General features: G+C 38.6%; 1 protein-coding gene across 1 annotated transcript in view; it reads left to right on the top strand.

Annotated features, from left to right (window-relative positions):
• Positions 1 to 12,340, top strand: part of LOC138783270 (acetyl-coenzyme A synthetase, cytoplasmic-like) — a 40,848-nt gene extending 28,508 nt beyond the window's left edge. Inside the window, exons 13-18 of the mRNA XM_069957765.1 lie at positions 3,354 to 3,434; positions 4,189 to 4,297; positions 4,480 to 4,548; positions 6,288 to 6,464; positions 8,057 to 8,131; positions 8,789 to 12,340. Of these exons, the coding sequence (XP_069813866.1) occupies positions 3,354 to 3,434; positions 4,189 to 4,297; positions 4,480 to 4,548; positions 6,288 to 6,464; positions 8,057 to 8,131; positions 8,789 to 8,916 (639 nt within the window). The 3' untranslated portion in view covers positions 8,917 to 12,340. The remainder of the gene's footprint in view (positions 1 to 3,353; positions 3,435 to 4,188; positions 4,298 to 4,479; positions 4,549 to 6,287; positions 6,465 to 8,056; positions 8,132 to 8,788) is intronic.
• The last annotated feature ends 700 nt before the right edge of the window (positions 12,341 to 13,040 follow it).

Here is a 13,040-nt window from a genome sequence, read left to right as displayed (position 1 = left end):
ATATGTGCACATAGCCTTAGGCTATACCTGTTATGGTAGCAGCCAGGGCCGGCTCCAGCTTTTTGTGGGCCCTTGGGCGACAGAGCCTCGGCGGGCCCCTTTGAGGAGCAAATCATGGAGAGACAGGCGAGGAAAGATTTGCAGCAGAAGAAACATGTGGCTGCTGCATATCTTTCTCCTCCTGTATCTCCTGATCTCTGCAGTAGTCAGGACTCTGGAGGAGTCAGACCCAGTCACAGGATTATATATATATATCATGCTGGTGCTGCTAGTTCTCTAGTATACAGCTCCTTCTGTGTGTGTGTGTGTGTGTGTATATACATACACACACACAGAGCAGGAGCTGTATACTAGAGAACTAGCAGCACCAGCATTATATATATATATATATATATATATATATATATATATATATATTTATTTATAATATGAACATGGTGAGACCTCTAGTTCTCCTATATTCAGGCCCTGCAGTGATATACAGTGTGTGTGTGTGTATATATATATATATATATATATATATATATATATATACACACACACACACACTGTATATCACTGCAGGGCCTGAATATAGGAGAACTAGAGGTCTCACCATGTTCATATGATAGATAGGAGATAGGGAAATAGATAGATAGATAGATAGATAGATAGGAGATAGATAGATAGATAGATAGATAGATAGATAGATAGATAGGAGATAGATAGATAGATAGATAGATAGATAGATAGATAGATAGGAGATAGATAGGAGATAGATAGATAGATAGATAGATAGATAGATAGATAGATAGATAGATAGATAGGAGATAGATAGGAGATAGATAGGAGATAGATAGGAGATAGATAGGAGATAGATAGATAGATAGATAGGATATAGATAGATAGATAGATAGATAGATAGATAGATAGATAGGAGATAGATAGATAGGAGATAGATAGGAAATAGATAGATAGATAGATAGATAGGAGATAGATAGATAGATAGATAGGAAATAGATAGATAGATAGATAGATAGATAGATAGATAGATAGATAGATAGATAGGAGATAGATAGATAGATAGATAGATAGATAGATAGATAGGAGATGGATAGATAGGAGATAGATAGATAGATAGATAGATAGATAGATAGATAGATAGATAGGAGATAGATAGATAGATAGATAGATAGATAGATAGATAGATAGGAGATAGATAGATAGGAGATAGATAGATAGATAGATAGATAGGAGATAGATAGATAGATAGATAGATAGATAGATAGATAGATAGATAGATAGATAGATAGGAGATAGATAGATAGATTAGATAGATAGATAGATAGGAGATAGATAGGAGATAGATAGATAGATAGGAGATAGATAGATAGATAGATAGATAGATAGATAGATAGGAGATAGATAGATAGGAGATAGATAGGAGATAGATAGATAGATAGATAGATAGATAGATAGATAGATAGGAGATAGATAGATAGATAGATAGATAGATAGGAGATAGATAGATAGATAGATAGGAGATAGATAGGAGATAGATAGATAGGAGATAGATAGGAGATAGATAGATAGATAGATAGATAGATAGATAGATAGATAGATAGGAGATAGATAGATAGATAGATAGGAGATAGATAGATAGATAGATAGATAGGAGATAGATAGGAGATAGATAGATAGGAGATAGATAGGAGATAGATAGATAGGAGATAGATAGGAGATAGATAGATAGATAGGAGATAGATAGATAGATAGATAGATAGATAGATAGATAGGAGATAGATAGGAGATAGATAGGAGATAGATAGGAGATAGATAGGAGATAGATAGGAGATAGATAGATAGATAGGAGATAGATAGATAGATAGATAGATAGATAGATAGGAGATAACTAGATATCTGTATCTATCTATCTATCTATCTGTTTTGTGTATAGAGGTCCTGCTGTAATATATATATATATCCTGCTGTAATAGATATAGATATATTACAGCAGGACCTCTATACACAAAACAAGTAGAAGAACCAGCACATACAGGACACTTAGTTTGCAGAGCCTACCTGCTGCCCTCAGGTCATGTGTCCGATCACATGACCCGTGACATCATCAAAGGTCCTTCAGACTCACAGGTCCTCTTTCCTACTCGGCTGTAGGGAAGATTTGTGATGGAAGACAGGTGCTCGGGGGCCCCAGTATGGATCGGCGGGCCCCTAACTGTCACATGCGGCCTCTAGGGGCCCAGTCCCCTTTGTTACTACACTTTTTTTTCTTTTTTACTAACAAAAAAAATGTAGTAACAAACGGGAGTGGGCCCCTAGAGGAGCTGGGGGCCCCGGCATTTGCCCTACTTAGCCGGGTGCTGACGCCGGCCCTGGTAGCAGCACATGGCTTATACCAGGCATAGAGTGGTCAGCATATGTTCAAGACAATCAGGGCAGTAAATTCTGCTATACACTTACCTAACATCACAGAAGTTAGGCTCTATATGACTGAGTGGACAATATTGATTATTTTTGTACTAGCGATAGTTATCAGTGGAATACACAATAGAATGGGTTGAACTTGAGGTAATGGGTTGTAGCCTGTTTTGCTGGAGGTGTGTGCGCAGTAATAACATTTGGCTTATGGCAACACACTACCTGGTGAATTCTCTGTTTATGTAGTTGTTGTCCACCATAATGCTGCATATAAATCAGGAGCTGAATGTAAACATATATTGGCCCTTAGGGTTAGAAAGCTACAGGCATTTTACAGCTATTCCTTTGTGTCCAGGGAAGACCAGAAAGTTATTAGCATTCCTGATCTGTTTTCAGTTTTTACCGGTATGTTTCCTATTATAAGATCTAACCTCCACGTAGTGTTCTATGTCCAGGTTGTATATCTGCAGGCAAGCATTTTTAAACATGGCTCCTATTATATCATGTAAACCAAAGCAGCTCAATTGGTCCTCACATGTTTCATTGTCATATCAATGTATCATTTCTAGTTAATATATTGTATATAAATGATGCTGGTGTTTACTCCCGACATAACTAAACTGATTTACTAACGTGTTCCTGTCAGAAAATTGACAGGTTTTGTCCATTTTCCCGGTTTGGTGTTCTGAATTATTTGCTAAAGGTGTGCAACACTATTTTTTCAAAAACCTGACAAATCCATCATTTTGTGTGTTCTCAGGATTTAGTTTTGTCCTGTAAAAACGCTTTCCAGATTTAATTATTGAATTTGGCACAGAAACCCCCCCCCCCCCATTGTTAATAAATAGTGCTGAACGTATTTGTATTTCTGTCTTATACTCCTTTACATTGCTATTTCTCACTGCTTGTGTTTGATCGGTTTCTGGGTTTTACAGACTTTTCCATTCTTTGGAGTGGTTCCTGCAGTACTGAATGAACATGGAGAGGAGCTAGAAGGGGAAGCAGAGGGCTACCTGGTAAGTTTATCCCATTTACTTAATCTGATAATGTGATATGTTAGGCTATCTTCACACACTGTAAAAATGGCATCCGTCTTTATTGGATGACCGTCATTTTATTTTATAACAACGGCCATTATTCATACAATATAATCATTTTGACGGTATGTGAACATAGCCTAAAAGTATAAAGAAAAAACATTTTTTGTGTACAATGTGTGCACATATTTTATTTTACTGTGTGTGACTCTTATGCTCTTGGAGGTAGTAAATAAAAACATTTACCTTCCCTGCTTCCATGCTGCCCATACCATAAAGCTCCAGTCCAGAAGCTTCAAAAGTGCTGCAGCAAAGCCTCGAGCTCCACGAAACCAGGTCCAAATAAAAAACGGCCTGCCCCCAGTGCTCTGAGCCGGGCCATTGTACGGGAAAGGAATGGCGCTGAGTGCAGGATATAGGTGGTGGTTCAAAAAAAGGACTGCACCACTGGGATCCACAAGCTGGTGCCGATCGGCTTATGTAAAGAATAAAAAAAGAAAGATGTATCTGATGGTACATTCACTTTAATATATTACTCAAACCCATGATGTACTAGGTTTTAAGAAAACTAGGTATCTTTTTGTGGTGTTCTTAAATAGAGAGGTGCTTTAGTTGTGCCCTGCCTCTCAGAGGAGTGGTGGGCGCTGGGTGGTGCACTTACATGTCACTGACCAATGTGTTCAAACTTAAAATTTACCAGTTTCCCACTTCTTTTTTTTTTTTAATCATTCAGGTCTTCAAGCAGCCATGGCCATCTATTATGAGGACCGTGTATGGCAATCATGAGCGCTTTGAAAACACCTATTTCAGAAAGTTTCCTGGGTATTACGTTGCTGGAGATGGTAAGCTATAGTTTACATATAAAATCCGGAAATTAAATCTTAGTAGCTGTTTGACTGTAAAAAAAGAAAAGCACTGAAGAAAGAGCTAAATAGCAAATATATTCATTGATATGCATGTACATGACGCAGTGTATTTCACATACCATGACTGGTAACTTTGTTCTTTATTATCTGGCTAACAGGATGCAGACGAGACAAAGATGGATACATCTGGATTACAGGTCGCATTGATGACATGCTGAATGTTTCAGGTAAGTGAATGAACAGTAGGTTACAGCACTACCTGTGTGTTGTCATTTTGAGGGTTTGTGTACATGGTGGAGCCCAGTGCATAGAGCCATATGGCTCTCCGAGTAAAGAGTGTATGATTTCTATCCATATCCATCCTGATATAAATTGTTGGCTTATTTCCACGATCAATCAATAATAGATGGATGGTATGGGTGGGAGTTGGGACTACAGCCTCTCATATATGGCATTGATGGAGCATGCTGGACTTATACAGTACAGTTGAGGACTAGTGTACCTCTGCGGGAGCCCCATTATGGCTTCTTGTGGATAAGCTCTTATTGTAATATAGTATAGTACACCTACATAACTCTTCTATAAGACTAGACTCTGCTATTACGTTCCCACTGAGCTGAGAATGAAAGTAATTTTCTTACCTGCTTCCTCAGCATCATTTTTTGATATGTTCTCCTTGTTGTTAATATGTAAATTAGGCAGTTTGGTGCACTGGGGGAGTGTTATAGTCCTTAGTGCATCGATCCGCTATCATTATGAATATTCATCAAGCAGTCTCCATTAATAAGTGCCCAGAGTGACGTTACTGCAGAGCATCACCTCTAAATTTATGAGGAGGGTCTGGGCTGATCGGAGCTAATTTCCATATTAAAGGGTTTGTCTGGGGAGCAGAAGACTGAGGAAGGCTTCTGCTCTCTGCTACTTACTTCCTGAGATTCCAGGGGTGGAATCAGAAGGGAGGGGCCATCTTCTGCTCGCTGGATAACCTCTTCTAATAAAATGGAGGATTTAACTAAAACTTGAAAGGTGAGAAAATGAGGATGAAGGTGAGAAAATTACCGTCGTTCTCAGCATCTGCAGCCCAGGTCTTCTAATCTGCTGTTAGTTAGTTTCCCTCTAAGGCTGGGTTCACACACTGGTCACACAATATTAGATAAAAAAAAAACAAAAAAAAAAACCACTTTTTATTTTTTTCACATATTTTTGGCAGTTTTTATGGCATTTTATAGCGTGTGAACTCACACCTTATTGTCCTTACTGCTTGGTAAAACCGCTTCCTAATATGTAATATTTCAATGTGTGTCTAAATATTGTAACATCCACACTAATTCAGAAACCACAATTCAGTACTTCAGTATCCCCCACATATCTGTACCCATTCCTGAACACTGCTGTATGACTTGTTTGCATTGCCACCTACATGCACAAGTCTGCCTGTCACTCCGGAGCAGTGCCTTCAGTGTTCATCAAAGGAAAAGCGCATTAATTCACCTTGTAATCGAAGTCTCTAGTTCCTGTACTTGCTGTAATTCCGTTTAGTCAGTGCCATTACTTGTATCTTTACATTGCAGTTTAAGAATGAAAATTGCCATGGATTGTTGATATTCTGATGGTTGTCATACCCAGTACTCTCGTATGACGTATGACGTCTCGTACGTATCCGTTTTTTTTTATGAACACAAAAATGAGGTCGACCACGTTTTGTGTCCGTCAAAAAAAAAATGGATCCGTTTTGACCCGTTTTTTTTTTTTTATAATGGAAGTCAATGGAAAAACGGATGCACACAGTTGCATCCGTTTTTTTCATCAGTTTTTCATCCATTTCTTGCAAAAACGGATTGAAAAAAACGTAGTGTGAACCCAGCCTAAGCGACCATCTTTTATATGTGATTCAACAGTAATAGTTATGTGAGTAAACAATTTTCAGCAGTTTCACTGTACAGTAAGATATTGTACCTGTACCTAGGTCATCTGCTCAGCACAGCAGAGGTGGAGTCTGCCCTGGCGGAGCACCCTGCAGTAGTGGAGGCCGCGGTGGTCAGCCGTCCACACACTGTGAAAGGAGAATGTATTTACTGCTTTGTAATCTTGAAAGATGGGAAGAAATTTACAGAGCTAATTGCTGACGAACTTAAAAAACAAGGTAAGAATAAGAATACATTATCTGACCCATTCAGTTTTTCTGTCGTTTTACCCACTTTTTTCTTTTATAAAGCTGGTGTAAGCAGTGACTGCCGCTACAGGTTTGGCCATGTCTTCCAGAAGTGTAATGACTGAAAATACATTCACTTTCATCAGTTTTAGGAGAGGAAAGGCTTTTAGTGTGATATGGTTCCCTAGGCAATCAGATTATTGCCTCTCCTAGTGCGTTCCTTTGTTGTCACTTTAAACTTCTGCTGGGAGGCATGGTCAGTCTCACAGTAGCAACTACTCTTTAAAATGCAATTTTTAGGCCTCCTTTGAACACACTTTTTAAAATATTTTTTTGCTTGAAAAACCAGCTGTAAATATGTCTGCATTTATCCTGTAGCATCTTTTCTATTGCAAATCATGTGATTCAAGGATGTAAAAAAAGGCAAAGAACTACCACTGGCCTAAAATGCCGAAATGAAGAAAAAAGTCCACAAAAAAAAGCATTGCTGTGGAGTATTTTGTATTTTACTGTTGTCTTTTAGCAAAGGCCAGACTACAGTGTCTTTTTCTAGTGAAAACCAGAAAACATCAGAAAAACAAGTGTTGTTTTACTGGCAACTGCGATGTCATCAGCCTTAGGAGGTACGGGATTAAAGGGGTTATCCAGGATGAGAAAAATACTGATACTTTCTTGCAAAAGTAGCACCACACCTGTCCTTAGGTTGTGTGTGGTATTACAAGTCTGCTCCATTCACTTCAGGTAAGCAGCAGTAAAACCACACCCAAACTGAGGACAAGAGTGGTGCTATTTCTAGAAGAAAACGGCCATGTTTTTTTAAAACCTGGATAACCCCTTTATTATATATGGGTCCTCTACTTATTTAAACACAAAGGGGGAGATTTATCAAACTGATGTAAAGTAGAATTGTCTTAGTTGCCCCTAGCAACCAATCAGATTCCACCTTTCATTTTTCAAAGAACCTGTGAGGAATGAGAGGTGGAATCTGATTGGTTGCAACTAAGGAACTGATTAGGGGCAACTAAGACAATTCTACTTTACACCAGTTTGATAAATCTCCCCGAAAGAGCTTAGGCTGAGTTCATATCTGGGTTGGAGGCTTTAGTGGAGGCCTCTGTCACAGACTCTGTCCACATTACCGGACAAAAAAAGGTAGCAAGCAGTTAGGTAACAGATCCAATTATAGACTAATGGCTCCATCGGGCTCTGTTATGGTGTGTTTACACAGAGAGATTTATCTGTCAGATTTTGGAAGCCAAAGCCAGGAATGGATTTGAAAAGAGGAGAAATCTCAGGCTTTCCTTTATGACCCATTCTCTGTTTATAGTCTGTTCCTGGCTTTGGCTTCAAAGAGCTGTCATATAAATTTGTCTGTGTAAACGCAGCATTAGTGTCCTCCCTCTGGTGGATCTGCCATTTCAATTTTTTTTGTTCTACAACTCCGATGGTGGAGCAGATAAATGGAAAAAAATCTTTAGTTCTTCCCGAACACTGTTAATATTCTTTTTGACTGTGTGTTTATAAAACATAGTTAGTAGTATACATATACATTAAAGAGACATGTTTAATCTCACTATTTGCAGTTCGGGAGAAAATAGGACCAATAGCAACTCCTGATTTTATACAGAATGCTCCGGGATTGCCAAAGACTCGATCAGGTAAAACCCCTGTTTTACATTCTGCCATGGAATAGAGGTTGGTACTGACCTGTAAATGTGTAGAAGCCATTGCCAGCACATTGATCCTTACTGACTGACTTAGTCAGACAGAATTACTAATCGCTTAGTTAGTCATTAGTGACAAACAATTTTCGCAGAATATATATAATGTATTATCTGTGCACTCCTATATGTAAGGGTTATCAGCCTTTTTCTAGGGACTAGGATTATAGCTTTCCAGCTGTAATAACTCACTCACTTCCCATATATCTTGTCACTATAACATATATTGTTTTTCCAAGAATCAGATCAACAATAAATCTGGCTTGGCTGGATGAAGTCTTAAGGAGACATATCAGGAAATAGGCCTTAGCTGTGGTGTTATCATGAAGCACAGATATAGTCTTATGTAGTCGGCACTCGTACCTCTTGTACGCCTGTGTGCATTATCATGTCTATGTGGCTATTTATTACCTATATAACAGCACTGTACAAATATTCTCTGCTTGATCCACTTTGATTACGCTTTGAAGCTACTTTAGAAAAAAGTAGATTCTTTCTAATCTCATTCAACCCCTCTAAGTCTCCCTTTAATACACACTAGTGACATGTATTGCTTTATAGCTTGCAGGTATAAACTATGCTCTATTATTGCAGGTAAGATCATGCGGCGAGTGCTGCGGCAGATTGCTCGGAATGAGAAGGATTTGGGAGACATCTCAACGCTTGCTGACCCAAGTATAGTTGAAGTTTTGTTCAGTCAGAGATGTGAAGCAGCAGCTTGAAGGATCTTCAGCACAATCCTGTATTTGACAATCTTTTTTTTTATAATGTTTTTATGAATTTAATATTTTAAAATATATTTTAAATATCTAAACTTTATAGTTTACATATTTAAAATATCAAGCTCCGTCCGTGAAGAAAAGTCCAGATTTTTGGCCACAATATTACTGAAATTGGTGCATCCTGGTTTCATTACATGAAGTGTTGTCTGGATCACTTAACATGTTTTAATAATCCAACAATGTGTTCATTAGGAACCCTGTCATATAATACTATAGTGATTTATTTTTTTTTTTTTTTTTAAACAACAATTTAAATTTTTACTTGAAGCCCTCATTTTTACTTTTTTTTTTCCAGGTTATGCAAATTGCAGTAGTAAATAGCGGTTGTAGGTTGTAATATATGAAATCGCTAAAAAAAGCCGCATTGATTTTTGTACATTTAATAAGTGTGAATGTAAAATAATGTGAAAATAAGTTACTCAGCATATGTCTTGTGACCTGTCAGTCAAATCCATTAAATATTCAGGTCAAAATAGGTCATACCAGGTCCAATGCACATCCCAAAAAAACACAGCTTTTGGACCCTGGCCCTTCTGCGAGTAGCAATGTCTTATGTTTACTTCAGGTAGAGAAACCACAGGATAAGGGAATATCTACACTTATGGATTAATTAATGGGCTATGTAATCTACACTGTAACAAATTATTCCTGGATTCTTTGTCAACCAATTTTTAAATCAAATAATGGACTAAAGGCCCTTCTACACAGGTCGATTATCTAAAAATGCTCATTCGTCTGATAATCTGCCTGTGTACAAGTGACAGCGATCAGATGATGATGCTCGGCGGCTGATCTGGTCTTTTGTGTGGTGGTAAAATGAATTGTCAGCCGCACATCTCCCTGTGTAAAGAGGAGATGTGCAGCTAATAACAATGAATGTTAATGGCTGCACGAACGATGCAGCGATTGTTCATGCAGCCCAGCCGTGAGATTCATGGTGACTTGTAAAGGCAGTGCAAGCGAGCGCTGATCTCACTGACTCGCACTTGTGTGAAGCCCAAGATTGAATAAAATCTTTACATGTAAAAGGACCTTTGGAGGGTTAGAAAAGGGGTCAATTTTTTTCCCCGTCAAAAACAGCACCATAATAGAGTAGCAATATGGCGCCAGTAGTGAGTTGGAGACCAGAGAATGTAGGGTTAATTACCACTAATTAGCCTATTTTTTCCATTAATTTATGTGTATTTACATCTTTATTTGGATCATCTACAACAAACAAACACAACCACAATCCAGTATATAGTCTGCTAGTGGATATCCTAGGATACGATACACCCCAGTATTGGTGTATATAGAGAAATTACATATACAGTGGTGCCTTGGATTACGAGCATAATTCGTTCGGGGACCATGCTTGTAATCCAAATCAACTCTTAAACCAAAGCAAACTTTTCCATAAGAAATCATTGATATGCAGACAATTGGTTTCACACCCCAAAAATAATGATTTTTTATTCTGAATAATGTAGAACAGATGAAACAAACATTCAGAAACAGCAGAATATGTGATATTATAAGTTACTGTACAGTAATGGAGAGGATGGGAAACACAAGGGCTGACAGACTGCAGGGAGCATGAAGGAATGAGCAGGGCAGATATGGGCACATGCATGCAGCACTCTGTCCTGGGAGAGAGAGGGGTTACAGCTATGGAGAGATTACCTCCACAGTCCTGTCCCCTGATGTAAGCCCCAGCCTGAAGTGGATCTGCTATGATTTGGAAGCTGAGGGAGGCTTTCATGGTCGGAGTACAGTGCTGTAGACTCCGCTATGCAGACCATGCCCCTCCCCCACTCGCGCTCCCACCCAGTACAGGGAGCTCTTAAACCAAAGCAATGCTCTTAAACCAAGTCACAATTTTGAAAAACGGTGAGTTCTTAAACCAAAACGCTCTTAAACCAAGTTACTCTTAAACCAAGGTACCACTGTACTTGATGGTGATTGTGTTTTTAATCACAGTTTTTGTAGGCGATCTAAAGATTGATGGTAATGTTGTAAATACACATAAGTGAAGTCATTTGTGACTACCCTCGGGCAGTTTATGGTATATTTTTAGCAGTAAAGGTCAACCCAAGCAGTTAAAGGGTATGTTCACAGGGCGTATTTTTTGCCTGAAGAAATGTTCTTGGATTTTTTTAAACAGTTGGTTGAACCTGCAGAAGTCAGAGCGTCTCATCGTCTTTTGACTAAAGTGCATGGGCGGAAAACTAGTGAAATAGATCAGGAGTTGCAATAAAATAAACAGCCCATGGACAAGAGTAGTGCGGTTTCTGGAGAAATGTATGACCCTATTTCCAATCCAACACATGAAGATGTCTGTGAAGACTTTCTCTTTGTAGCACTAAAGCATTCTTTATTTCCTCTCTTTATTTTTGTGTTTTTTGTTTGTGCTTTATTAGTCATCTGTATATAATATATTTGTGTCTGTGATCTATATTGATTGAAATGTAGTGGTCTATAAGTCTAGTGCTAGTCAATAATGTCTTTTCTCTCCCTGTTCTGCAGCTTTGTTTGTTGAGTTGCTTAGACAGTGTGACTGAATCCATAGATAACTATTTATAAATAGTGGGTCTAAAGCCGTCATCTAACCAAGGGCTAAGAGTAAGCGCACTGGCACCAAATTTGTTGCTGACATCTCTGTGACTATCCCATTTATTTGAGGGGTGCTTCCAGAAATGTGTGCACATGGGGAAGTCATGTCCAACTTACAGAACACTTTAGAGGTTTGTTCTACATTATTTTAAAGGGGATCTGTCACTCCCAACTTTGGTTGTGAGTCTCTAGACTTATAACGGAGCCTGCCCAGTGCCCCCTGCCCAGTTAAGCACACTACTGCACACTTCTACCTGTGAAATATAGAGATCGCTCTGAGTCTGAGCACTGTCTGACATGGCAAAAGTTTTCTAAATGACAAGGACACTTTCATGTACCTGACATATACTGGCAACAGCACTTTACTGCTTCTAGGCACAAGGCTTTGGGGTAAATGAGAAATTGTTACAATATAACACTTTCATACTAGTTCTGAGTCCCTTTCTTAATAACAACCAGGTGATGTGTAGGTAGATGGGAGGCTATAAATGGCTGTACATACTGATTTTATACACAATATGACCTTCCATGTAAGATATTCTTGTCCTGTCACAGCACAGATCATTCTTAAATTATGTGATTGGCTTTCTCTTTGTATTTTATGTATTTACGATTGAATTTCTCCATGTACTGTACATGAATTACATATACTACAGGGCCTGTAATATAAAAATGGGACTTTTTATTGGTTAATGACCTGTTGATGCCTTTTTATGAATCTATTGTAATAAACCAGTTCCCAATCAATAAATACTGTATAAGTGTAATATACTGCAGTGTCCATTTTTTCATGTATTCCACTTTTCTTTTTCATGTTTTGTACTTTTTTTTTTATAAAAAAAACCCACAGTAACAACATGTGCAGCACTGACAGCAGCTAGACGGGCTGGGGGTGACTCAATAAGGTCACAAGTATCTGAAGCCATGTTGACTACTGTGCACCTGATAGCTTCTGGAGGGGGCACAGGGTGAGATTCATAGAGCACATGTGCCCCCAGGGAAGGCGATCAGTATGTATGGGTGTATGTGACCTGTAAGGATGGATTCATACTCAAATTGGCTGAGATTGCCTTCCACATGGATTAGTGGCCCAGCGATTGCCACAAAAACATTCCCCAGGCCATAACACTGCCTCCACCAGTTTGTGTTCTTTTAGCAATGGTTGCAGGATGTTTGTTCTCTGATGTTTTTTCTCTGACACACCAACATCTATCTGTTCAATAAAGCACAAAACGCGACTGTTCCTGTGATTTTAGCCTCCGGATAATTTTGTCAGTGAGCTTTTTCACTGTAGCAGTTTAGTCCGTCTTTGTGCACCTTTGTAGCCGTCGTTCAACCCCCCACAGTATCACCTCATTAACAGTTTGTGGTGCTTTGTAGTTTCCATGTTCCTTATTTGCATTGGTGCTGTTTGTCCTCTTACAATACATTTTCATCACAGCAACATGCCTAGGTCACCAAAAACAAGGTAT

The sequence above is a fragment of the Dendropsophus ebraccatus genome, chromosome 2 (genome assembly GCF_027789765.1).
Source record: "Dendropsophus ebraccatus isolate aDenEbr1 chromosome 2, aDenEbr1.pat, whole genome shotgun sequence".
Lineage (NCBI taxonomy): Eukaryota > Metazoa > Chordata > Amphibia > Anura > Hylidae > Dendropsophus > Dendropsophus ebraccatus.
This window is presented reverse-complemented; position numbering and strand designations above follow the sequence as displayed.